The sequence below is a fragment of the Hibiscus syriacus genome, unplaced genomic scaffold (genome assembly GCF_006381635.1).
Source record: "Hibiscus syriacus cultivar Baekdansim isolate YM2019G1 unplaced genomic scaffold, ASM638163v2 tig00116994_pilon, whole genome shotgun sequence".
Taxonomy (NCBI): Eukaryota; Viridiplantae; Streptophyta; class Magnoliopsida; order Malvales; family Malvaceae; genus Hibiscus; species Hibiscus syriacus.
In genome coordinates, this window is record NW_024063510.1 from 171,836 (window position 1) to 198,654 (window position 26,819).

Genomic DNA, 26,819 nt, shown 5'->3' on the forward strand with positions numbered 1-26,819 from the left:
AACCGTGCCACCATAATATCTTCCAATTTAATATTCAAAAGTCTATGATGAACAAATAAAATTCCACTTTCCACCTTTTTCCATGCAATTTTTTATAATTGCAATTTAGTCACTAAATTTCACAATTTCGGTTTAACATAAAAAATCGACCTTAAGTCCACTGATCCATGTTAAATTTCACTATTCTAAATTATGGAAATAATATTTCCCAGCTTTTCCTATCATCCTTCAAATTTTTGTGAAATTCTAGTTCGATCCGATTATCCGAATTCGTATTGAACTTTACTCCCTTATGGCTTTTAATACAAATCCCAAATAAATTCTGATTCCCATGAATGTCAATTTCAGAATAAACTATTTATTTACGGGCCAAAATATATAACTTTTGAAAATTACATTTTTGGTTCCTAAACTTTTACCAAGTTTATACTTTAGCCACTAAACTTTCAAAACTTACATTTTGGTCACTAGTTAAAATTTGGGGTATTACAATTCTCCCCCTTTAAAGAAAATTTGTCCTCAGATTTTTCATATGTATTTAAATACCCAATGCAAAAAGATGAGAAAACTATTTTTTCATGTCTTCTTCTTGTTCCCATGTAGCTTCATCAACTTTATGATTCTGCCAAAGAACTTTTACCAAAAGGATCTTGTTCCTTCTTATTTGAATCCATAAGTTAATATCTTTATTGGTTCTTCTTCATATGACAAGTCTGGTTAAATCTTAATTTCTTCTTGTGCAATGATATGTGAATGATTCAATCGATACTTTCTAAGCATCGATACATAAAAATATTATAAATATTATCCATTTGCAGAGTAATACTAGCTAATAGGCCATTGAACCAACTCTTTTGATGATCTCATATGAATCAATAATTCTCAAGCTTGGTTTCCCTTTTTTGTTCAACTTGTAATATCTTTTCCCAAAATGATATTTTGAAAAATATTTTATCACCAACTTGGTATTTAATTTCTTTTGTTTTCAAATTTGAATAAGACTTATGTCCGTGGATAGCCATCTTGAGATAATCTTAAATATTTTTTTCTTTATCTTTCTCCTAGGCAACCAAATTTATTCAAGAAAGAAAGGCAAACTCTTGGGCATCATGAGTTATCGATGTCGGTTTATCGCGTATGACGGGTGCTCTATTGTATGCCTGCACTCATTGACTATTCACCTTAAAGGTGGGTCCATCGTCTAAATTCTTGATTTCTATTGCTCCATTGCTATGGACTTGGTGTATGATGAACGGTCCTGACCATCTAGATTTCAGTTTTCCTGGGAATAGTTTGAGTCTTGAATTGTAGAGCAACACTTGTTATCCAGAAAAAATTACCTTGGCAAACTTTTTCTGTCGTGCCATCTTTTCGTTTTTTTCTTTGTAAAGGCGCATATACTTGAGCTCTAAATTCAGCAATTTCATTCAGCTCCAATAACCTTCTTTCTCCAGTGAGTTGTGTGTCCAAATTGAGTTTCTTTATGGCCCAAAATACTTTGTGTTCAAGTTCAACAGGTAAATGACATGCCTTGCCATATACTATCCTGAACGGTGACATGCCAACTGGCGTTTTGAATTTTGTACGGTAGGCCCACAATGCCTCGTCAAGCTTTGGTGACCAATCCTTACGTTTGGGGTTGATTACTTTCTCAAGAATATGCTTGATCTCGAGATTAGAAACTTCAGCGTGCCCATTAGTCTTTGGATGATATGTCGTAGCAATCTTGTGATGCACTTCATATCTTTTCTGTGCGTTAGCAATGAATTTGTTATGGAAGTGAGTACCTTCATTGCTGATAATTGCTCGTGGTACTCCAAAACGTGTGAATATATTCTATTGTAAGAATTTCAACATAGTTTTCGAATCATTACGAGGTGTGGCTATTACTTCAACCTATTTGGAAATGTAGTCGACTGCCAAAAGTATATATAGATCACTAAACGATGAGGAGAAAGGTCCCATAAAATCGATCCCCCATACATCAAATAGCTCAACTTCCAAAATGTTTTGCCATGGCATCTCATTTCTCTTCGAGATGCTCCCAGTGCGCTGGCATCGATCATATGAATTATAGAATTCATGTGTATCTTTGAACAAGGTGGGTCAGTAGAAATCAGAATAATGGACATTTGTTGCAGTCCTTATTCCACCAAAGTGCCCTCCACACGAGGATGAATGGCAATGAAATAGAATCTCCTTATGTTCTCTTTCTCCCATGCATAAGCTTCAACCTTGCACTGCCACGTGTACCCTAAATACCAAAAAGAAACAAAAATAAAGAATAAAATAAAAATAAACAACTCGTGCATAATAAAATAACATAGTTTATTTATGTACAAAATGCAATTTTTGGTTGCCTAGGCAACCAAATTTATTTAAGAAAGAAAGGCAAACTCTTGGGCATCATGAGTTATCGATGATGGTTTATCGCGTATAACGGGTGCACTATTGTATGCCTTCAATCGTTGACTATTCACCTTAAAGGTGGATTCATCATCTAAGTTCTTGATTTCTATTACTCTATTGCTTTGGACTTGGTGTATGATGAACGGTCCTGACCATCTAGATTTCAGTTTTCCTGGGAATAGTTTGAGTCTTGAATTATAGAGCAACACTTGTTGTCCGGAAAAAAATTGCCTTGGCAAACTTTTTCTTTCGTGCCATCTTTTCATTTCTTTTTTTTTGTAAAGGCGAGCACTCTCATATGCTTGAGCTCTAAATTCATCCATTTCATTCAGCTCCAACAACCTTCTTTCTCCAACGAGTTGTGTGTCCAAATTGAGTTTCTTTATGGACCAAAATACTTTGTGTTCAAGTTTCACGGGCAAATGGCATGCCTTGCCATATACTATCCTGAATGGTGACATGCCAAGTGGTGTTTTGAATGTTGTACGGTAGACCCACAGTGCCTCGTCAAGCTTTTGTGACCAATCCTTGTATTTGGGGTTGATCACTTTCACAAGAATCTGTTTGATCTCGTGATTAGAAACTTCAGCATGCCCATTAGTCTGTGGATGATATGTCGTACCAATCTTGTAATGCTCTTCATATCTCTTATGTGCGTTAGCAATGAATTTGTTATGGAAGTGAGTACCTTCATCGTTGATAATTGCTCATGGTACTACAAAACGCGTGAATATATTCTTGTGTAAGAATTTCAACATAGTTTTGGAATCACTATGAGGTGTGCCTATTGCTTCAACCTATTTGGAAACGTAGTCGACTGCCAAAAGTATGTATAGATCACCAAAAGATGAGGGGAAATGTCCCATAAAATTGATCCCCCGTACATCAAAGAACTCGACTTCCAAAATTTTTTCCATGGCATCTCATTTCTCTTTGAGATGCTCCCAGTGCGCTGGCATCGATCACATGACTTATAGAATTCATATGCATCTTTGAACAAGGTGGGTCAGTAGAAGCTGGATTAAAGGACAATTATTACACTCCTCATTCCACCAAAGTGCCCTCCACACGAGGATGAATGGAAATGAAATAGAATCTCCTTATGTTCTTCTTTAGGGACTTGTATGCAGATTATTTGGTCTTCTTCAGGGACTTAATTGCGCTCGTTGTGGAGTAATGACAATAAAATAGAGGCCCCTGGTTTCGAGTTACGTAATGATGATGTCTTGTTCTTTAGAGGACGGTTGTGTGTGCCTACATTCGAACAATTGCGTGGCAAGATTCTCCATAAAGCACATTGTAGTTCGCTCGCAATTCACTTGTGTAGTAACAAGATGTATCTACATCCAATCGCATTCTTTGATTGAGTTTAGATTTGTAGACTTGATTCTTTAACTTCGAGCAACATTAATCACTCTAATCCCTTATCACACCTACTTGATTTTTAGTCATGGTTGAAAACCGCTATTCTTTAACAACTTTTGTAGCCACTCTATTGGTTTTTTAACATCTTTTGTAGTTATCCTAGACATCAATAAAAATTTCTCGTCATTATCTATCACTCTATTAGTTTAGATTTTCTTATAAAATTTTAAAATTTATGAAATTAAAACACAAACAATTCATTTTTTTGTAACTTCGAGATTTGTTGAATTTGGATGGTTCGATGTATTTTTTTAAAAATATGAATGGTAAGAAATATTCTTTCAGGAAGATGAATAACATACCTCAAAGTTAACCTCATTAACCAATTGTCGAAAAAGATCAAAGCATTAGAATGTTGAACCTTTTGATGTACTTTTTGTTACTTTTGAGTGTGTTTCATAAAAAAAATTCAAGAAAGAAGAAGATGAGTGAAAGGAAATGTTTTGGTATCAATTTTTTCACGAAAGACGATTGACGACGAGTGGTGATTAGTCACTAGTGACAGCCAGTACAATTGACTGTTTTCTACTGAAATAAAAAAGATAATGACAACTTCATCACATCGTTAATTATTAGAATTTTAGTGGAAAAAATAGAAAAGTATAGTGATAAAATTGAAACTTTTATAATTTAATGACCAACATGAGATAAAATCTAAAGTTGATTAACTAATGATATGATTTACCCTAATATTTAATATATAAGTCTATTTTATAAAAGACAATTTCTTCGAAGTAAACTAGAAATCAATGAATTGTTTTAAAATATATTTTTATATAAAATAATTACTAAATTTATAGTAACTCTCAAAATTCCATAAATTTAATGATTATTTTTTAACATTATAGTGACTATGTTGAAATAGTTTAATAAATATATTGATTAGTTTATAATATTTAAAACGTTATTGACCAAACAGATTATATGAGAATAGTTTAGCAGCTTAGAATGTGTTTTACCCTTTTCTTGTCTGTAATATGCTTGATAAATAAACGCGAATTATAATAATGTATTTCCTTGAAGATAGGGAAAAGATAGAAATCTAGTCGATTTCAATTCAAAGAAGCAAAATTGACATCAAACTCGATCAATACACTTAAATAAACCCCAAATTTTTAACCCTAATTTCTTAAATTCCCTCCCTGATTCAAATCTTACTTTGCAAACTAAGGAAAAATCCAGCCATGGGAAACACCGAGAAGCTCCTGAACCAGATCATGGAGCTGAAGTTCACGTCCAAAACGCTGCAACGCCAGGCGAGGAAGTGCGAGAAGGATGAGAAATCCGAGAAATTGAAGGTGAAGAAGGCGATCGAGAAAGGTAACATGGATGGGGCTCGGATCTACGCCGAGAATGCTATCCGCAAGCGCACTGAACAGGTGAACTACCTCCGGCTCGCCTCCCGACTCGATGCTGTGGTTTCCAGACTCGATACTCAGGCTAAGATGATCAGCATCAACAAGTCCATGGCTAATATCGTCAAGTCATTTGAATCTACCTTGGCCACCGGTAACTTCTCCGTAAAAGTTTAATTTTTAAATCCTTCATCGTCTTTGTTTATTCTTTTGTGGCTAATAAACTTTAGCGCAATTAATAGTTAGGTTTGTTTAGGCTTGAACTAAAGGAGAACAAAAAAAATCTTTCTTTGAAGAATTTTTCTGCATCTAAGATTATTATGAAGATAAATAAAATTTCGTTTTTTAAAAAAAATGAAGTTAATTTTGATCTGAAAGCGTTCAAACTTGAGGGTTTTTTCTTGTTGCAGTCAACTTGCAGAAAATGTCTGAGACAATGGATCAATTTGAGAAGCAGTTTGTAAATATGGAGGTTCAGGCAGAGTTTGTGGAGAGTGCTATGGCTGGCTCCACTTCATTATCCACACAAGAAGGTGATGTCAACAGCTTGATGCAGCAAGTGGCTGATGACTATGGGTTGGAGATTTCCGTTGGTTTGCCGCAGCCGGCTACCCATGCCATTCCAACGAAGACACAGGAGAAGGTTGAAGAGGATGGTTTGTCTAGGCGGCTTGAGGAGCTCAAAGCTAGAGGTTAAAGAAAATGTTGCAAATATAATAGACAATAATATTTCTGATTCTAATTGCAGCGTAAAGATCATATTCTATGTGTACATTTGACTGAATTCGATTTCTTTTCGAATTTTATATGCTGTTTGTTTTTCATATAAATGAGCTGATACCTTTAAATCCCTGTAAGAATGTGGATATATGGGATGCCTGCGTCTATGTGAATGCATTGGTAGAGAGGCTGCCTTGTTGCCATGATGCTTGAAGCTTAAACCTGTGTTAAATGACTATGCTACTCAGACTTGGTAGTGATTATCAATGTCTCTTTAAGGATATCCAAATTCATGGAAAAAATTTATAAAAAATCGAATATACTCGTACAGGATACATGTTCCTGTCCAACACTTGCACCTAAATCCGGGTCAAATACCAAAAACTCTGGATGCTAATCCTAATAAAGGATCCAAAGCACTAGGAGCAAACTTCCTAGCAAAAAGAAAACAAATAGTTGAAGGTTGGTCGTTATAGAGACATGCCTGACCTTCAAAGATTCTCTCAAAGAAAGCAACAGTCATATCTTCCTTTCCAAATGTGGCTGGATGAGCGCCACCCCTTGACCAGTCGGTCCATGTAAGGGTCCGGTTGGCTAAGAGATGAGGCACTTGGATGGTTAACATTGTGGTGAAATAGTGCTCATCCACATAACAAGCTGGTTGGCAAAACTCCTTGAACTTTGGATAGTGTTTGGTGTCCTCAATTATGTTAACTGCAAGCCTCCTGTCAACTTCGAACCACTGAGACCCTTTGCGCCATTGGCTGAGTTTGACCTCCGGTTCCATGCGTGAATCGTACCGGCCCCTCCCGTAAGGTCCGGGATCGTCATACGATTCCAAGAAGCTGTGTTTCGAACTCGATATGTAGTGATAGATTACGCTGAAATTATACAGAGGGATGCAAGATTCCGACAAGAGAATGAACCATTCGTTGGAGATATCGAGCAATGCGTTCGCAAGGAGTCGCCTCTCTGCCTCGCACATACTCATCTTTCCCCACTCCACCATCTGCATATTCAGACAACTTGCAATATCAGCCCAATACCCATCAAAGAAACAGAAGTTAATGTAACTTGATTTGCTAATACCTGACTTGGGATTTGTCTCCCACGGAAAGCAGAAGATGATGGATAGCCAGCAACGTAAGATGGCAATGCATGAACGTATATAGAGTAATGCCTTTCATTCCCCTCGAAAAACTTGTCCCAAAGAGGAGCCAATGGCAATGGCCCTTTAGTCAAGAACATGAAGGCAATCTTGGGGACCCTCATAAAAGGATATTCCTCGATTTGAGGCACAAATGAAGCTCTCCAAAGTAGTTCATTGTCACTGATTGAATGCCACAGGTTTGATGGAGGCCTAATCCATCGTTCTATGGTGTCGGTCTCGTCGAACCATGGGTGTAAACTGGATGGTGCTACGGTGCCTGTTTGCTGGAAAACAAAGAATCGAACCGAATACATACAGATGATCGACAATCCGATCACCATGACAGCAAATAGCAAACAAAATAGTAGGAGTCTAAAAGGCAATGTCCTAGAGATGTTTGTTCTTATTACACAAGCCTGGTCTTTACCTTCCTCCATTCCCAACAACCTCGATTGCATCTTCTGGCTATGTTTTTTGCTCTATAAACCAACCCAAGAAACACCCTTTTTTACGATAAAAACATCTGCAAACGCATCACATACAGAAACGGATAGATCACTGATATAAATAAGCAACGTCTGCAATTTGGGTATTTGAAAAAGAAATTTAAAAAAGGCAATGAAAAGTGAAACCTTTGGATATGGGAGAACAAGTAGAATTCTTGTGTGTTTAGAATGTAGATCGTTCTGAGAAGATGAAATCAAAAATGTATGGTTAAGTCTCAATCTCTGAACCTATTCTCTCGTTGATCTCAACTGATTTCACAGATAATATATTTGGAATTTTATATAAATTTGGGTCACATTTAAAAATATAAAAAATTGGTTGTCAAAGACAACATTATTTTAAGTAATAAAATTCAGGGGGTGCTTTGCTTGGACCTACAAAACAAACTTGCCAAAATGATTGTCAAATCCCAATCTTTATTATTGAAATATAATAAGAATAAACCTTACAACTACGATGAGTAAGTGACAATCTCAAAATGGGACATTGTATACGTGGATTCAGCTCTCCCAACTTACACAGCTATGGTGGGATGAAAAGTTGTACAAAAAATCCACAAATATTACTATCCTTAATACAGCATAGAAAACTGTATCTAAACATACCTCATACTTATTCAATCAAAACATTCTTATTATAAATAGAAATATGTTATACTTCTTTCGGATCTTTTCTACAAATAATTCCAAAACAAGAGAGAAAAATTGCATTTTAGTCACTAAATTCCCATTGTTCAGCCAAATCTAAAAAAATAACTTCAATTCCACTGATCCATGCTAAATTTCACTGATCTAAAATATGGAAATAATATTTCCAACCTTTATCTAGCATCCTTCACATTTTTCGTGAAATTTCGATTCAACTCGATTATCCAATTTTTATACCGAACTTTATCGCTTTATAGCTTTTAATAAAAATCACGTACTGAAAATATGATTCTTACGAAAATTCTTGTTTTAGGACAAACTATTAATTTAAGGTATAAAATATATAACTTTTTAATTACATTTTTGGTCCCTAAACTTTTACAAAGTGTATACTTTAACCACCAAACTTTTATAACTTTTATTTTAGTCACTAACCAAAATTTAGGATATTACAAGGAAACTCCCCAATGAGTTGCTTCTGTGACACTTAGAACCATCGTCGTGAACCGCCTTAGCAAGCTAGCATCTCTTAAGGTCCTAGTTGTTACCCCTTTGAAGCTCTGCTATGGAGGACACCACAAAAAGAGTTCAAGAAGGAAGAAACATAGAAGAATGGTGCAGCCGCCTTTCACTCTTTTCTCTCTTAGGTCACCTTCCAAAAGTCTCTTTAAATGTAGGGTACCTTTAGCTATTTATAGTATGAAATTTTCTAGGGTTTTGGGCCCTAAATTCCCTTTGTACCCAAAGACGTCATACTTTTTACGTGAATGGGTGATTAGGCTGACAAGTGGTCCAAAAATAGAAGCATGGCAATGTGTCACGTGTGGTTAGACAGCATAACATGTTGATATTTATGCTATTTTGTCTTTTCTGCTCCCAAATTTGCTATCCAAAATCGATGTTTCATTTCTTTATCTTTATCAGCTCAACAGTCCTGCAAATCTCCTTATCCAGAATGTTAAAGTAGCCACAACTTCTCCTTAAGCTTTCCTCACCTGCACGACACCAAAATAACAAGACCTTTCCCCTTAGCAACATCAATTTTCAAAAAAACAAATATTCCAGCAAAACATTACCACCAAATGTAACTACATAGCCCTAAATGCAACTAAATACTATGGCATGAGCTCTTAAACAACTAATAACTTAAGTAAAAAGGCATAAAATATAGCCTCTTAAACAACTACATGGTCCTAAATGCAACTAAATACTATGGCATGAGCTCTTAAACAACTAATAACCTAAGTAAAAAGGCATAAAATACAGCCTCTTAAACAACTACATGGTCCTAAATGCAACTAAATACTATGGCATGAGCTCTTAAACAACTAATAACCTAAGTGAAAAGGCACAAAATATAGCTTTTTATGGGGTTATCAACTCTCAAATCAATCACAAGCGGAGTCACGAAGCTATCATAATGTTTTTAAACGAAAGTTATCTTTTTTAAAAGAAAACTCTAATTTACAACTTATTTTGAAAAATTAAAGTAATTTGATTTGGAGTCGCTAGCGACCTTTGAGTTAGGCAGATCGAATATCTAAAAAAATCTTTTTAAAACAATTTTAAAAAATCATTTAAAAGATAGAAGTTGGTCTGCGTTTACCAAAGACTCATTTTTAAATGCATGGAAAATGATTAACCCCTCCCCTCGCCCACAACGTCCAAAATTAATACCTAATCGTTTATACATTGTCGTAATGGACTTTTCATATTCGAATATATATTTAAAATGTGATATTTTATTCTGAAAATCCAACGAGAGTTGTGCTTCAGCCATTTGGAAGTCTATCTCATCGATTTTTCAAATAAGACAATGTTGCCTCTTATTTACGCGGACAAAAATACGCACGACTCGAATATGAATATATTAAAATGAAAAATGACAATCAAATGATTAAAATTGCAAACAAAGAGGTTGAGCACATTATTATTAATATTATTAAATGAAATTTTATTTAAAGAAAATAATAAAATACCAATTCATTTGAATAATTTTACGGAATTGTGTTTTAGTTATTTAGAACACTTTTCCATTAATTATTTGATCAGAAAAATATAAAAAATATATATGAGTATGCATTTTATTAAAAAAATAAAAATAAACTCGATTTTTTTTCAAGATCACCTTTCGTTCTAATATATCGAATTGCGCAACAGCGATTAAGACGGATTTTCATGACCCACTCTACGATGAATTTCCTTGAAAATATATGAGTAATACATTTCTAAAATATACTGACATATGGGTATTCTATAAATAAAAATAAAATAAAATAGTAATATAGAGAGAGAGACAGACAGATGGGTTAAGAAGTATTTAATAAGTAAATATATATAAATGATATAATACATACATACATAAAATGTGCATATATAAAAAATATAACACATCTAAATATATATACATGTTAAAAATGAAAAAAAATCATGCAATCATTATAGGGACTAAATCACGAGAGAAACAAAACAATAAGTATGAAACGTGAATAAACCCCCTGGACTTTAAACATTAAATCAAAGACAGTGACTAAAATGAATACAAAGATAAATATAGGGCTTAAAGCATAAATTACACATTCTCATACAAAGGCATACATGACGGACCAAAATGCAATAATCCAAGAAAATGGACCAAATCAAGTTCATTCAAAACTCGAATGGTTTCGTGCACAATATGACCAATGCGTTAAATGCATGTACACATACCAAACACCAAAAAATTTAAGGGAGCTCATTTTTATATCTAGCTTCAAAAAGAGAGAGAGAGAGAATGCTACAGCGTTTTGCAGGGAAAAGGAGGACCGACGTCCGTCATCGTTCTACGATGGTCGTTCGGCCCCAAACTTCAAGGGTAGATTCACCTCGACGTTGGGAGTTTGGTTCGGACTCCATTTTGCGAGAAGCAACCCTGAACTCCACGAAAAGACCAAAGTCCTTTCGACTCTCCACTACTCCGATCTAGCTCCTCTGTCTTTAGATCGTCACGGGGCCAAGCTATGTAGTCTCTCTTATTGTCGTCTTGCCGCTCACCGTTGGGATTTATAAACCAACCATCGGAGTTGTCACCATTAAGAACTTGATGTAAGGTTCTTTCAGTTTTTCTTTCAAATATTACTTTGAGGATGGCTGACCTTCTCTTCCTCCCTATTTGAAGTTTTGAAGTTGTGAAAGGTTTAGGGTTAGCTTGGCTTGCGGCTTACTGTGGGTGTTTTGCTTTTTGGTTATGGTTGGATTTCTGAGGGTCAATAGGTAGAAGTGGTTAGAAATAGGAGATATTGGCTATGTGATGATGAATGGGAGGCTGTTGTGAGGGGGCTACTCGGTGGTTGTTGCTGAGAAGATAACTGCTCGATGGAGACCTTTCTTGGGTGGGAGCTACCATGGATAGAGTCACTCGGCAAGGGTGGTGGAGGAGGCCTTTTAGTTGGATGATGGTGGCGCGGTGGTGACTGTTGTGGTGGCGGTTCTGAATGTTGCTATAGGCGGCAATGAGTAGAAAAATTTAGGTTCGTTTCTTAGTTTCTAAAAAAAAATTACGGTTGCCTTGGAATCCATGCATAACCCTAAAAGTTTAGGGTTTAAAAGGAGAACATTGACCCATGGAAAGTTTCCACACGGCTGGCCGAAAAGTCTCCTAATTGGTTCATTTTTTGTATTTGAGTATATTCATCCAATTGGGCTCTGAATATGAGCCTGTTGATATGTAAAATCTGAAAATAAAATATACATATTAGGTATCTATTTAATAAAAACCAAATATGTTTTAACGTATATAGATAATTAAAACTAAACTAATTAAATGAAAACAACGTGAAAGAACCAAATATATTTTTTTTTAATCTGAACAAGTGTTCATAATAGAGCTCGGTCAAAAATAAGTGTTTACAACCACCTAAGGGAAAAATATATCGAGCTTACCACATCATTATTCGTGACCTAGTTGACGTCATAATATCCCTATAAAATAGTAAGATAATCAACAAACTCGAATTTCCAATCCATATTATCCTTAGGGGGTGTTTGGTTCAAGGAATGTGGGATTCCCATGGGATGGGAATCCCACATTCCCATGTTTGGTTGGCCGGGAATCTCATTCCCGGTAATGTTTTATTACCAATAGTAGATTTTTTGGGGTATATTACCGGGAATGTCATTACCTCCCTTCCCTTAGGTATTGTAACATTACCGGCGTTTTGGACTAAAATGCCCTTAAATTTTTATTTTTTTTCAAAAATATCCTTCTTCTGTCATTGAATAATAAAAATTCTACGAATATTAAATTACAAATTTATCCTTAAATTATTTTAGATTTACAAAAAAAAGTCTATAATTAAAATTTTATATGAAGTTTAGGGGTTAAATTTTTTTTTACCCTTTAATTAAACATTTTTTATATTTTTAATTTTGTAAAAAAATTATATAAATATTATGAATTTAATTTTTTAAAGAAAATATATAAATATTTTACAATTTGTAATATTATACAAATATATAATAAGGACAATTTGGTCAAATATACATTCCAATAATCTTTTATTTCTTTGACCAAACACGGTAATCTTACATTCCTGCTAAACCAACCAAACACAAAATACAACATTCCCAGTAATCCTATTCCCTGGTAATCTTTTATTCCCACTGGTAATCTTACATTCCGTGAACCAAACGCACCCTTAAGATACTTAAGTAAGTGTTTGAGTGCAATCCAATGTTCACTACTCGAGTTATGAGTATATCTACTCAACATATTCACAGTATAGTCAATGTTCGGTCGAGTATAGTTCATTAAGAACATAAGGCTCCTGATAATTTTAGCATACTACTTCCTTTATTCTTAACGAGTGGCATGCTAGAGTCGTAAGGAATTTTAATATGGATGACATCAAAATTGTCAAATTTATTTAATACTTTTCAATTTTTATTTCAATCCCTACACTTGACACAAAATGTTGATTTTGGATATTTTGTAAATTCAAATTAGTTTAGGGATACCATTTTAATTTACCTATTTTTTAATTTTTTTCTTCCCAACCCCAATATTGCTCATCTTCTCCCTACTTTTTCTTCAGATATCTATGCTAAATTGCTCCTTTGCTCCATTTGCCTTCTTTCAAGGACTCATGTTGCATTTCAAGAACAATGAAAGATTTCCAACTTCCTATTTCAAATAATAACACCACAAGTTTCAGAGATAAATGAGAGGGTATGTATCTAGAGATAAATGAAACTGTGTAATCTCAGTTATGCAAACTAAAATTCAATTTACAAAGATTGAGATTGTAGAATGCCAAATCCAACAAGGAACAAGAAGACAAATCAATGGATCCAAATAACCCGATAACTGAATATCACTCTTCGTGGTGATTTTTCCTTGAGAAAGCGCCTCTGGTGAAACATAATTAATGGATCCAAACAACCATATAACTATATTCGTAAATTCATCCCCTGAACTCAATCCAAAATTCATGATCTTCAACGTCGAATATTTGTTTTTGCTAAAGAACAAGGAATTTTTTTATTTTATATCCCTATGAATCACCATTAACTCCAGTGGCCTGCATGATCTTTCGCACCATCGCCACCACGACAGCCTCCTAGTACCTCATTTTCGCGACAAACCGATTGAACAATTCACTGCCGAAGTAGATCTACAATACTAAGTGAACACCAGTTTGGTCTTCACAAATGTCATGGAGGTCGATCACGTTCGGATGCAACGAAACATTCTCGATGATCTTTCGCATCTCGGGGATTTCATTGGTTAACAACGTGTTAGAGATGGAAACCTAGTATCGTGTCATCAATAACATCATCATTGAAGAAACTCTAATTTTCTTGGATCAAGGTAGCGGCTTCACCGTGGTGATGAATCTTTTTATAGTATTGATGGCAAATCCTCTACATTTTTCACGATCTTCATTACTTCTTTTTTATACATTTTCTTAGAATTGAGAACCCATTTAATTAACTTCAAATAATTACAACTAACAATTAGAAACAAGAAGATTATTGCAATGAAGCAGAGATGTATAAAGAAAAAGAGGGGAGAAGATGAGTTATATTTGTGGTTGGGGAGAAAATATTAAAAAATGATTAAATTGAAATGTTATCCCTAAACTAATTTGAATTTACAAAAAAAAACTCATAATCAATATTTTGTCCAAAATTTAGGGGTTAAAATAAAAAATAAACCATTTTACTAACGATTCATGTCATCAAACTAAGGACATTCAACGTCTAAGTGACCAAAACTTAATAAAACAATAACATAAGTAACCAAAACTTATGTTTTTTTTAAAGGAAAGTGACCAAAACTTAATCCACGTATTATCTACATGAAAATGATGTAATTTTAATTTTATATATTTTACGTGTCACATCAGCAAACCATTAAAGGTTTAACGGCTGTTAACCTTTAGTGACCACATCTTAATTAAAAAGAAAAGAAATAGACCAAATCTTGTATTATTTGAATTTAGTGAGGAAAAGTTTATAAAATTCAAACGAAAGTGACCATTTATGTAGTTTACCCTTTTAATTTTCATGATTTGACTTAATAAAAATTGATCAAATATATCGCTAATGAAGTTCGATTCATTTTATAATCGTATATTTTTTTGATTAATCTGTGGTAAATACAAGGCAATATTTGTTCAAATATAACTATGAACCATTTAACATTGAACGCTCACACCCCTTACATTCATGGTGCACGAACCCGGGACGTAAAGGAATAGCAACAATTACGTATACTTTGCTTAATTTTTAGATTTTATTATTGGATTATCCTCGTATTATCCAATAATTTCTCCTCTAAACTAGTGAAGAAATACACCACCAGCTAAGACTAGTTTATAAGATATACATCCACATAAAGTGAGGAGCTAGTGATGATGGAGGAGCTAGTGATGAAGGTAATGACACTTATGGTGATAATTATAGCACATGATCATATAATCTAGAGGCTCATTTGAGTTATTTTTCTGAGATTAGATAGATCTTATTAGGTTGTTAAATTCCACTAAGCTAGGGTGATATTGATCACTACTATGGCGAGTTGTTTATGACATTAATTATTTGGCAACTTGATCGGTAGAATAGTCGAGTTGATTATGAAATTAATTACTTTTATGGTATAGTACATATGGTCCCGACTATAGTGTATTGTCTTGTTAAGTCTTCTGGCTATTAAAAACTATAATTATATGGTTATAGAGCGTTGTTTTGTTGAGTCTCGACTATTGAAAGTTACAAATGGTCACCCGATTATTTATATGTTTTAAACTCATCTTTTTGAATTGGACGTTAACATATTGATTGGGTTTGAGCTATATTTTATGGACTAACTCTTTGTTTATATTATGCTATCGAGTAAGTGCTTGAAAGAAACGAAAGTATCAATAGACATCATTAAAATGTGATTTTATCATCTCTCAACCAGCATATTAACGTCCAACTCAGATAGTCCTTATTTTTTTAATGAAAAAAGACGGGCTTGGAACATATGAAAAATGATGTGACCATTTTGTAAATTTTAATAATCATGGTAATCAACAAAACAACTCTTTATAATCGGAGATCATTTCGTCACTTTTAATAGTCAAGTGACTCAACAAAGCAACACCATATAATCGGTGAGTCATTTTGATATTTTACTCTTATTTTTAACCGCATAATTTTGTGTCGTTGTGCGGTTTCTATCAAATCTAATAAGATCAAATCGAATCAAGTTGGATCATGAGTTTGGAATAAAATAAGTCTGGTGTTTAGCCCAACCCAAAGCAGAAAAATAGTTTATTCACAAAATTTACAAATTTATTGTGCTTCCATGTTGATAATAAAGATAAAGGGAGATGGAAAAAGGGGATCGTTGTTTCTCAGACATGGTAGCCTTTAATAGTGAAGCCTCTTCCAATGATCTCTCCCCCATAGAACCAGGCGTAGCACTCAACTCCAATCAAGGCAGCCATGCTTGCATTCTCTATGTTCCATGCTTCCCTTGTTTTCAAAAACTCTTTAAGACAATTAAGCTCTTTCCAGAACGCCTCGTACCTTCTCGGAATACTGCATGCATTTTCATCAACCCCATACATCAAACTATTACCTTTTTTTAATTAATTTAAGGTAGAATCTATTCAAAGATAACTCTCAACTATTTGACATTGAACATTCATACCCCCTGACATTCATGATGTTCGAACTCGATACCTCAAATAATAACACAACTTCTTTACCACCGAGATTGCTTAATTCATGCCAAACCATTAACTTTAGTATATGTTCTTGCATATATATACATGTCACATGCAGCTTATTAAAGGAATACCTAAAATTATAGTATTGGATGGATCATTCTTGGATGCAGTTGCAACATCTAAAAATTACAAATTTTCATATAGTTTAGATATTTTCTTTTATTGGTTAATTTCTTACCTCCAGAATTTTATAATTTTGCACCGCTATTAGTGGTGGACGCACTCATGGCTAAGGGTGAGCACATGCCCACCCTGAAATCCGGATTTTCTTTGATTAGTCACTTATTTTATTGATGGTATTCATCCTGAAATTTTATTGTGCCCACCCTGAAATCTGAATTTTCTTCAATTAGTGAGCTATTTTTTTGATGGTTCCACCCTAAAATTTTATTTATGCTTACCTCATTCAAAAAATTTATATTGTTAATATATATGTCTATCCTAAAAAAAATATTTATGGATCCGTCACTAACCATTACATTTTTAATATTACCGTACTCTTGACCTAAAATCTTGTGACGTACTTGACTATAGTGGGAATTTGGAAGAAAGTACCTGGCAAGTCGAGTATAAAACAGTTGTTTTTCCAACATTTGACATGTTTCTATGTTGGAGGGTTCCTTGATGTAGGTATTGTTTTTTTCCATCAGCTCCTTGTAGTAAGAAGTTCCATTCTTGGTCATAAACTCTGAAATCTGAGCAGCCTTTGTCTGGAACTGTTGAAGCCTTGACGCCATGGAGATTACCTTGAAATAAGAATCAACAAAAATCATGCCTTTGGAATGTCAACACATGTCTGCAACTCTAAATAGTACCAAATATATAATAACAGACAACATTCTACTTTCTTAGCTTTTTCTTTTTTCCTATGTAAAGCATGAATCAACAAACAGCCATTTTTGGAGAATTTGGAATAAGTAACAAAGTAAGCAAAATTACCCTTTGGATGAAATGATTTGCTTTTCTCTTGTTCTAGTTTTTGGCCAAAATCTGAAGCCTCAACCGTGTGATATTTGAAGGGCTGACTCCACTGATATGAAGCCATGGAAATAGGGGAAGCTTAGTTGTTTGCCATCAAAGTAGGGGAAGTTTAGTTCTGTACTTTGGACTGGTTTTTGAAGTATTCAAATGGTAATCAAGTCATTTTGCATATAAAATATACTTGAGGACAAATTGTTTAATTTGTCCATGTACTTTGAGTGTTATGAATTCGTTCATTATACCCTAATTTATTTATTTTTAATACATATACTTTTTAAATTTTGTATTTTGAATCTTAAACAAACAATTAAATATGTCAAATTCAATTCTACTAATAATTACTCTATGCTCTAGTATACATAAGTAGTGAATACCTTTTTCCTATAATCATTGCATATCTGATACATTGACATACTGATTTGTACTGAGATATTACACACACTAATTTAATCACTTTGATTTTATAATCTAAAATTTAAAAATTTTAAAAAATAGAATTTCAAAAATTAAACAAGTTAGAGTGTATAGACATAATACAATGACAAACAACAAAATTTGACCTACAAGTAATGCTTGGGGTATATGCACTTTCAATTTTTAATGAATTTTACCCATAACGGAAATAGAACTCAATCCTCAATTTGATGATATTTACAGTAGGTTCATATATACATGCACATTTATACTTGAATTTCAAGGAATGCACAATTGAGACTTTCTTCAACTTTGTGGTTGATTGCAGATGAGAAACCATTTCACCATATCTTTCAAGTGAGGTTTATGGTATTCAAAGCAATGTTATTTGTAGTCTGAGTATCGTTGTTTCCATAATCATATCGATACGCATATCATATACACATTAGCATCGATAAACACCGATACAAGAGCAAAAACATGCATCCATCAATAGGTTACCTCCTTTGATTGAGAAGAAAAAGATACAATTATCTAAAACTGAAGTATGAAGTTCCAAACATGACAAAAGAATCAATAAAAAAAATTGCACTAAGAGTTTTGACAGCTCCTTCCCGCCAACATTTACCTTAAACCTAAGTGGCAAATATAGAACATCCTTTAGTTTTCTTGTAGGAGAGCTACAATCACGTTTTGCTGCTAACTTCAACCCAACACAAATCTAAAAACATCACTCCATCTTCTAGGAGGAAGTAAAAAAGTGGAAAATAACGAAAATGCTGAAGGGTTTTCCAGGGATAGAGAGAAGAGGAGGACAAGACACAAGATAACGAGAATTTAGCTGTGCACATCTGTGAACAGTGATAGGTTTGCATCCTCATGGATCTGTGACAGCCATTTCTTGATCTTGAGACTATACCACATGCTTCGGATTTTGTGAGACACTGGAGTGTGAGACTCATTTTAGCCTTCAATTTGCTGCTTGGATCATCTTTATGCATAGTACATGTATAAGCTGTTTGCAGCAGCACAGGCAATCAAGTTTTCAGTTGGGTGCCATGCTAGGTGCAGCAGCTTTGTCGTGAAATCAAAAGCATTTCCATTCGCATCAACACCGGGAGTATCTGATCCTGATATGACAAATTCAGCACAATGAAAGCTTCAGAGCACAAATCAAGAACTGAACAAAAAATCATTAAACAGTACTCTGCACCAGAAGGTGTCCGAGGAAGAAAATAATGAAAAGGAAACAAATGAACAACAAATCATAACCTCGTCTGACAACACGTGTTATACTGCTTAGGGGCCTGGAAGGCCTTGTGGGAGTCTGAACTTGTCTCCTGGAAAGACATATGGATGTATATAACTACTTAGAGTGTACTTCATTTATCGAATTTTACTTTATTTTTGAAAGGTTACCCTGGAGTGAAACTTTACCTCATTGGATTTTTGCTGGCTTCCAAAGTTGTCGACTCGGTGCTTCCAGGGGCACAACCAAATACACGGAATATATTGCTGAGAGTAAATATATATTATGTTACATGGAATAACATAATGACAACAACAAAAGTTTAGGAGACAGGCTTTTGGATGAAAACAAACCTATAGGAACCCGTTGCTACTCGAAATCCATCACCACTTAGGCAACATTCAAATTTGTCAAAGATCGAATCATTTTCATACAAATCACACAGCTGAAACAATCAAAGAATGCAATAAATAGGTCTGTCAAAGCAAAAACACAGATACGTTAATTTCATCATCTTTTTCAGAACATAGAAATCATACCTTAGGTCGTAAATATTCATGAACCTGGAATGTTGCAACTGGACCTGAATCCATGTTGATGTCCCACAACTGACAACCACGTGACATGTAATCAAGTCAGATGGCAAGTCCTAAAATGGCCATTAAGGACATATCAAATGTATATGATATCAAGGACACCATAAGTTTAAAACCAACTTCGAAAGTCTTACAGCTTAAAAGTATGCATGCAGGTAAAAAATTTAACAAAAAGAAAAAGAAGACACTGATATGAATTTAACCATATTATGAGGGATTCAAATTTAAGTATGTTCAAAGATTAAAAAAAGGTAAAAAAAAATGACATGTGATTGATTCAAACAGTGAACGGGGAAGGAATGCTCAACGGCAACTTTAAGATGATTAAATATATTTATGTTCAATGAATAGAAGGTAACATAACATTTAATCTTAACCCCCACCTGTTTCATGCCTTCGTGATAAGCTCTCTATGGAATAAATAAAATTGTTTGCATATCTGAGTCCAAGCCAAAATGCCAACAAGCCAAATTGTTGTTTCCATTTAATCACATTTGTGTTAAATGTCTAAAAAACTAGAATGTTTTATCCGGCAGATATTTGCAGAAAAGGACCATTGCAGTTTCATGTTTTCAGCATAAGACATTGCATCAATGCGGTCAAATCCTTTCATTGTCTTAATAAGGTGATAGAATTAAGTCGGGGTCGCATAAAATCATTGTGGCATGCTTAACAAGAATTACATCCATAATGTGAAGCTAACGCAATGCAAAGTAATTATATGTCAATACCAAAAACAAGAAAATAAAGCAAAACAAGAAGAGAAAGCAACAAAGCAACACCTTAAGAGTCATGTAATCACGGCTGAGAATATATCTTCCTTCCTTTGAAAATTTAACATCTGAGATTGAGGCAATTATCTCTGTGAAAAATGATCTAGAACCAGGTGCCTCCGGTTCTTCAAACCTGTTGTCATAGAATATTACTTATATTTTAGAAAGAATACTGAAGACACATAGTAAATACATAACCCTCACATATCTGGATTCATAGCCTAGTATCTTAAATTTTTGGCGCAAACCTGAGTAAATTCATCAAAAGAAGCAATCAATGGTATTATACTTACAATTTGGTGTGAGAATCGCACAAAGCTGATTGCCGCAAATCAATGAGGCGAATTGAACCCTTTGAACTACTATAAGCTAGCATATTACAGTGGGTAGGGTGAAACTCAGCTGATGTTATAACCTCTGCAAAGATGTGCATGACTATAGTTCAAACCTTGCTTTCGTGAATTTATTAAAAAGCACTGAAGTTGATTATACTTTCATAAGTGAAAGGAGCAGATGAAAGTACCAACATGTAAGAGACTACTTACCAGTTAGGTCCTCCATGTCTGCAGGCTTTACATCAACAATATTGAAACTTTGACTGCTAATTTCCAAGTTCCAAAGATTTATACGTAGATCATCAGCTGATATAAAAGTTTCCCCATCACTAGAAAATACAAGAGAGGCAGAGAGTAACAGACTATCAGTATATCTTTGCAAACTAATACGAAAGAAAAACACTGCAACAGGATGTGCTTTCATACAATACAAAGTGCATACAATCCTAAAGCTTAAATATCGCCGTAAGGATTTCCAAAGAATTTACATGAATAAGAATAACTGTACTGCAGAAAAATTGTGTACAGACAATTTAACTTCAAGACAAGTACTAGATAATTCTATGATAAAAGATTAGTACTTCTAGATTCAGGTATTTTCCATGAACTAAATAATCTAATGCCTCAAGGGTTGCATGGGACAAAACATGATCAATGGATCATAGAACCTATTAACCAAGTTCTAAGGCAAAAGTGATGTCTTCAAGGCCTAAAACAGAGACAAATAATTTCTGAGGAAAGCTCCATCCATGTCATTAATATTCTATGGTTAGAAGTTCTCCAGTTTTCTCCATGAACCAGTCTTTCATTTCTAAAGTATGAACAGTGTACCAACAGACCATTTTAGAATGACAGCTTCTTTCTTGGACACAACATTAGTTCAGAACAGAATACTATCAGAGGAAATCGAGATTCATTATATCTTTAGTTGAAAAATTAATCCTTTATCATTATCAATAGAGATTCATATGCCTTCAACACAACAAAAGACACAATCAGCGCCAGTTCCAATCAAGAACCTAATAAAAGTTAGCGTCACATTCTCAGGAGATACCTCAGAATGATACTGCAAAGTACTAAAACATATATAAACAAAAATACGATAGAGGTTAAGCAATTATCAGACTAAAACTCTTTTATAAGCGTATTGAAGTGTGGGTTGATGAAGACTTTACATCCATCACAGAAGAATAAGTTAAGATTCTTGATCCTACTAAATATTATCAAGGAAAATGAAATCATACTTCCTCTTCAATTGATTTCCAAATAATCCAGATATAGGAAGCCAGAACACCATAAAATTGAAATAAAGCAAAAGTAAATAGCTACCTGTTATTTGAAATAGAATTGATGTGATAATCATGAGCATGGCCATATACTCTTCGACATCTAGCCACTAGGTTGGTCTCCTGACTTGTTACCTAGATATAGTGAAGATTAAAGGTTTGAGCAGCCAAGACATTTAGACAACAAAAGAAGATGTTCCCGACTATTTGACAACAAAATCCTAACACTCTTACCTAGCAAGAAAAAATAGGAAAAGAAAAGAAAAGAAAGAACAACCAGGTGATCTTCAAAGGACTTGTGTGATCTACAGTCATGAAGGCCTCATCATACAAAAAAAAAATATGTGGCGCAGAAAGTGGTAGATTCCTCGATAATAAAAATAATAACAGAATCTAAAATCTAACAGCATATTACATAAAAACCTTGAAGTCCATATTTATAGGAAACGATGCAAAAAAAATGTAAAAGCTGAATATTGAATATCATTTGTCTTCATCAGCAAAAGGTGGGACAAATAATCATGGGCTTTGTCCATAATTCAGTTTGGCAATGACAGTAAATCCTATACCTTCTTGAAGTACTGCTCTTGGAAATAATGGGTGCAACAAAAGAGTTCACCACCCTACTTTGCACTAGTATTACAAATTAAAAATAAATAAACTATCAACCCCCTAACCTTGAGATTGATTAAAACTCACATGGTTCAATTGTATATAAATATTAATAGCCTAAAACTTCATCACAGTGAATAAAACAAAGATTGTTTAAGTACAACTACCGCAGGTAAACGCAACGATGGAAGGCCTCCTGGTGGGAAAAAGTTATTGCTCAAATTGTTATAGGATCCATCGAAGGAGCTTCCATTCACAAGACAAGGTTTAGGGCTACTTGAACTACTTGAACTAGCAACACTGCCACTTCCTACAGCTTTTGATGGATCCAAATTCATGTCAGAAATTTTCTTGACTTTCTTTTCTTGTACCTGTTTAACCCTCATACAGACAGCAGATAATCAAGTGGGTTAGAAGACAAGGGGCAAAGGTATCCACAGATCATAATATCAATCATCAATGTGCTTAATACCAATGCTCAGAAGATTAGCTAGGATAAAACGAGAAATATCATCATGTTTTACTCTTTTCTAAGCATTTCCTAGGAATCAGTCTATCTATGCACCACTAACTTTGCAGTCGTGTAGCAGATTTATTCAATTATAAATGAATGAGCATCCTAAATTACCAGCCGCTACTTATTGCAGACAGTGTTAATATGGACAATCTACAATCAACCTGAACAAGACAGAGTTAAGATAGTAGTTACAGCACAGATTTCCTTCCTACCTTCCAAAACTTGATGGTTTTATCATTGGTGGAAAGGAGAAAAAGGGCACTATTGGCTGTTTGACACCACCTGATTTTATTGATTTTTTCCTCTATTTCCAAGCTCTTGAGATAGTCAAACTGCATTATCCAAACAAATAATGAGAGGGTTAAATTGAAGAGAGAAAGGGAAAATATTCAGACAAAGATGGAGCAAAAATCTTGAGCCTAGTGGAATACGAGTTCTAAGGTTGTGTGTGCGCACATGCATCATTGCATCATAAAGTAATAAGAGAGCACCTCAGGCTCATGGCTTTGGAACTCCGTCTTGTAACGAAACTCAGGGTGCCGACTAATTGGATAATCCATTATCTCCAGATCTCTTCTTGATACGCCATGCTACAATTGTAGTAAAATAAGTTAAAGTTGCAACCCAAGAAAAACACTAAGGTTAATTAACATCAGAAAAGGTACCAGAACCCACATCCTTTGCGTCTGTCCTCTCAAAGAGAACAACACGACCCCCACGGTCACCAGTAGCAAGATGATCCCCAGTTTTATCAAATTCAATGGCAGAGATAATATCAACTGCAGGAGGAAAAATACTTTCTTAATAACAATATACTTCCAATAAGAGCAATGCTAAATACAATTATACAAATGATCTCTCTCTATCAATGAATCACAACTCTCAGTCTCTGTTCTCTTCACATAATTTTTATTTTCTAGACATCTTCTTTCCCTCTGAGAGGAAAAAAGGGGATTAATATGTGATAAATATAAACTATTTCTGTAATGCCTAACATGAAGAATCCACAACATTGTAATGCATATTCTCTTTGCCATTGCATCACACAATTATTCTGCCAAGCTTAAGAAAAATGTAACTGTGGCAATAACAAGCTTAATTTGGAAAGACAAGAAGAATGAAAATTGAACTACCACACAACTAGTAAGAAGCACTACGATTATATGAAAGTCCAAAATAATTCCTTTCCAAAAAAATCCAGGCCAGAGACTCTGATTCATTATATTTCAAGAACTCAAAGTAGAAATCTGCAATATTTAGCTACACTTCAGTTATTGTTGATCGATCGATAGATGATAGATAACTGTCCATTCAACCAGAATCAACAGAAATGTTTCTGAAAGCTATCAATATCTCACTGAATCCAACATTAACTATTGCCATGCACACTTCAATGTTTCTGAAAGCCTGATCAACTGTTTCAGTAGCATATTTCAACATTTACCCATGTTATACTTAAGAGATTGAACTCAAATTGTCAATCCAAGTTTTAGATAGATAGAAAGACAAATACATATCTGTCCATTCAACCAGAATAGACAGAAATGTTACTGAAAGGTATCAAAATCTCACTGAATCCAACTTTAACTATTTCCATGCACACTTCAACGCTTCTGAAAGCCTAAGGTCTTTATTCATCTGTTTCAGTAGCATACTTCAATATTTGCCCGCGTTATACTTACAGAGATTGAACTCAAATTGTTAATCCAAGTTTCAGTATTGAGTTACTGAACTAAATGGTATGAATTTAAACTAGAAACTAAAAGATCAAATATCTACCAATCACTGAATTATGTTTTCTTTCAAACACCATACAATATCACATTATTCAATTCATAATCTAAATAACTTTCTTTGTGTCCCATTTACTAGGAAGTTTACCATAATATAACCAACTCATACAATCATACTAAAATAAACCAAGTAAACCTAGGAATCTGTAAATTGAAGCTATCTTTAACCTCTCTATCATACAAATAGTAAACCCAAGCCACACCAAGGTTGTCATCCATCCATGAGTTAAGACTTGAAGTGGCATACACGTGAAACATAGTCTATCTCCATCCTAACAGAGTGACAATACCCAGAGTTCCAGATTCTAATTTCGATTCAAATCTCAATACTGTAAATGAATTGCAACGCACTAACCCAGGAAATTGGTACAGAAACTACTCATATTCCCATGACTGCTATTAACACTTAACAAATGGCACAACGCTTTGTGCGTGCACCATCACTAACTTCAGCAAGTTCACTCTCCCAATACCTCCTTTCTAACAAAGTATCCAGAAATGATTCAAAGCATTATTATTATATGGTACCAAAGCGAAGCTAAAACCTAGAGTAAACAAAAAAGCTTCAACCTATTTTTCCAATCCATTAACCCAAACAACAATTACTCAAAAACCCATCATCCCAAATAGATCCAAAACACAAAAACAAGCCCTAGTTCCAATAAAACCAACATATTACAAATTGGATCCAAAAACAATAATAGTTTACCTTCTTGAACTTCTTCTCCAGCGGTTCTTTCACCAAATACCTGAGAGAATTTCCAATCCAACGGTTCTGGCGGTCGTGAAGGAGCTGCGACCACCTCATCACCTCCGTGCATTTTTCTCTGTTTCTTTTTTGGGGGTTTGTCTCTGACTTTAATCCTCGCTATCTAATAACGAACTACGAAAATGGAAAAGCTAAAGGACTAGATTCAACCACACTCCCAAAATCAAATCAAAGATCGCATCTTGCGTTAGCTTTTCTTCATTACTAAATTCTTAAGGGGATTAAAATGAATGATTTGTTTGGATTTCTATAATTCAACCATTGAAAGCAACAGGTAACAAAAGAGACCCAAATGTTCGCCCTCTTCCCGAAAAGAAAGTGAATAAATTATTTTTTTTCTGTGTGCTAAGGAGAAATTTGGCTTTTCAGAAATTGTATCTCAATCAATTTCCTTCTGGCACAGTGAGTATTCCCATTTTGACTGTGAGATTGAGCGAAGCGGCGCCGTTTGATTGAAGGACCACGGGCGTAGCGAAATTGGAACTCCGGGAGACAGTGAGAGCGAGTGGCAATCTTCTGCTGAAGTTTGAGACCGTCTGATTGTGTAGAGGTTGAGAAGTCAAGCGATGAAGTAAAAGACTTCTTTCCACATTGGGAAGATGATTTTGACTAAATACCAAAAAAAAAAACATACGATGTTTATCTCTATTTCTTCTCCATCATTTTCAGATTTATAATTATTGAATCGGTGATAGGATGTACGGGTTAGTTAGGACGTATTTTTTCAATCTAATTTAATCCTAAAAATATATGTTTTCTTTTAAAATTTAATTTGATTTGAGTTTATAGCCAATTCACCCAACTTAAACTCGATTCGAATTTGTAAAATAAAACTCAAATCTGACTTGATCCGACTCGGACCATCAATAAGTCTTTCAAACCTGATAATTAAATTATTTGTGTCATTTATAAGTCTTCCGAACAAGATAATAAGTCCTCCAGGTCATCTATAAGAACTTCGGACATGATATTTATGAAAAATGAGAAGGTGATTTTTAAAGTTTTTCATTTTCAGAAAATGAA

General features: G+C 34.4%; 4 protein-coding genes across 6 annotated transcripts; 1 reads left to right on the top strand and 3 right to left on the bottom strand.

The window, feature by feature from the left end:
• The first annotated feature begins 4,876 nt into the window (after positions 1-4,876).
• On the top strand, positions 4,877-6,011 carry LOC120193269 (ESCRT-related protein CHMP1B-like). The gene is made up of 2 exons (XM_039195808.1): positions 4,877-5,343; positions 5,600-6,011. Exons 1-2 carry the CDS (start codon positions 5,019-5,021, stop codon positions 5,884-5,886), a joined length of 612 nt encoding a protein of 203 aa, XP_039051739.1. The 5' UTR covers positions 4,877-5,018; the 3' UTR covers positions 5,887-6,011.
• Positions 6,012-6,279: 268 nt separating this feature from the next.
• Positions 6,280-7,496, bottom strand: LOC120193281 (glycosyltransferase BC10-like). Its single transcript, XM_039195817.1, has 2 exons — positions 6,999-7,496; positions 6,280-6,918 (listed from the first exon to the last, which is right to left on the bottom strand). Exons 1-2 carry the CDS (start codon positions 7,494-7,496, stop codon positions 6,280-6,282), a joined length of 1,137 nt encoding a protein of 378 aa, XP_039051748.1.
• An 8,595-nt stretch (positions 7,497-16,091) lies between these two features.
• LOC120193267 lies at positions 16,092-17,519 on the bottom strand. Its single transcript, XM_039195807.1, has 3 exons — positions 17,411-17,519; positions 17,027-17,217; positions 16,092-16,280 (listed from the first exon to the last, which is right to left on the bottom strand). Exons 1-3 carry the CDS (start codon positions 17,514-17,516, stop codon positions 16,242-16,244), a joined length of 336 nt encoding a protein of 111 aa, XP_039051738.1. The 5' UTR covers positions 17,517-17,519; the 3' UTR covers positions 16,092-16,241.
• A 1,141-nt stretch (positions 17,520-18,660) lies between these two features.
• On the bottom strand, positions 18,661-26,122 carry LOC120193266 (serine/threonine protein phosphatase 2A 55 kDa regulatory subunit B beta isoform-like). 3 transcript variants are annotated; one of them, XM_039195806.1, is made up of 14 exons: positions 25,737-26,122; positions 23,910-24,013; positions 23,726-23,824; positions 23,447-23,566; positions 22,885-23,088; positions 22,149-22,240; positions 21,030-21,148; positions 20,778-20,901; positions 20,494-20,617; positions 19,655-19,723; positions 19,469-19,560; positions 19,304-19,381; positions 19,139-19,206; positions 18,661-18,996 (listed from the first exon to the last, which is right to left on the bottom strand). In XM_039195806.1, exons 1-14 carry the CDS (start codon positions 25,846-25,848, stop codon positions 18,860-18,862), a joined length of 1,542 nt encoding a protein of 513 aa, XP_039051737.1. In that variant the 5' UTR covers positions 25,849-26,122; the 3' UTR covers positions 18,661-18,859. The 3 variants fall into 3 exon arrangements, 2 of the variants coding, with proteins under 2 accessions (XP_039051737.1, XP_039051736.1); XM_039195805.1 differs by having other exon boundaries at positions 22,882-23,088; XR_005522852.1 differs by lacking the exon at positions 18,661-18,996 and having other exon boundaries at positions 19,144-19,206; positions 19,655-19,764; positions 22,882-23,088.
• Positions 26,123-26,819: the final 697 nt, after the last annotated feature.

Excerpts from the sequence above, each read along its gene's own strand:
- LOC120193269 (XM_039195808.1), top strand. The coding sequence starts at position 5,019 with ATGGGAAACACCGAGAAGCTCCTGAACCAGATCATGGAGCTGAAGTTC. Across the intron at positions 5,344-5,599 it reads TGAATCTACCTTGGCCACCG|TCAACTTGCAGAAAATGTCT; the intron begins GTAACTTCTCCG and ends TTCTTGTTGCAG.
- LOC120193281 (XM_039195817.1), bottom strand. The coding sequence starts at position 7,496 with ATGGAGGAAGGTAAAGACCAGGCTTGTGTAATAAGAACAAACATCTCT. Across the intron at positions 6,919-6,998 it reads GGAGACAAATCCCAAGTCAG|ATGGTGGAGTGGGGAAAGAT; the intron begins GTATTAGCAAAT and ends CTGAATATGCAG.
- LOC120193267 (XM_039195807.1), bottom strand. The coding sequence starts at position 17,516 with ATGGCTTCATATCAGTGGAGTCAGCCCTTCAAATATCACACGGTTGAG. Across the intron at positions 17,218-17,410 it reads CAAATCATTTCATCCAAAGG|GTAATCTCCATGGCGTCAAG; the intron begins GTAATTTTGCTT and ends TCTTATTTCAAG. Across the intron at positions 16,281-17,026 it reads TTTTATACTCGACTTGCCAG|TATTCCGAGAAGGTACGAGG; the intron begins GTACTTTCTTCC and ends AAATGCATGCAG.
- LOC120193266 (XM_039195805.1), bottom strand. The coding sequence starts at position 25,848 with ATGCACGGAGGTGATGAGGTGGTCGCAGCTCCTTCACGACCGCCAGAA. Across the intron at positions 19,561-19,654 it reads ATGAATATTTACGACCTAAG|CTGTGTGATTTGTATGAAAA; the intron begins GTATGATTTCTA and ends TGATTGTTTCAG. Across the intron at positions 18,997-19,138 it reads AACACGTGTTGTCAGACGAG|GATCAGATACTCCCGGTGTT; the intron begins GTTATGATTTGT and ends TTGTCATATCAG.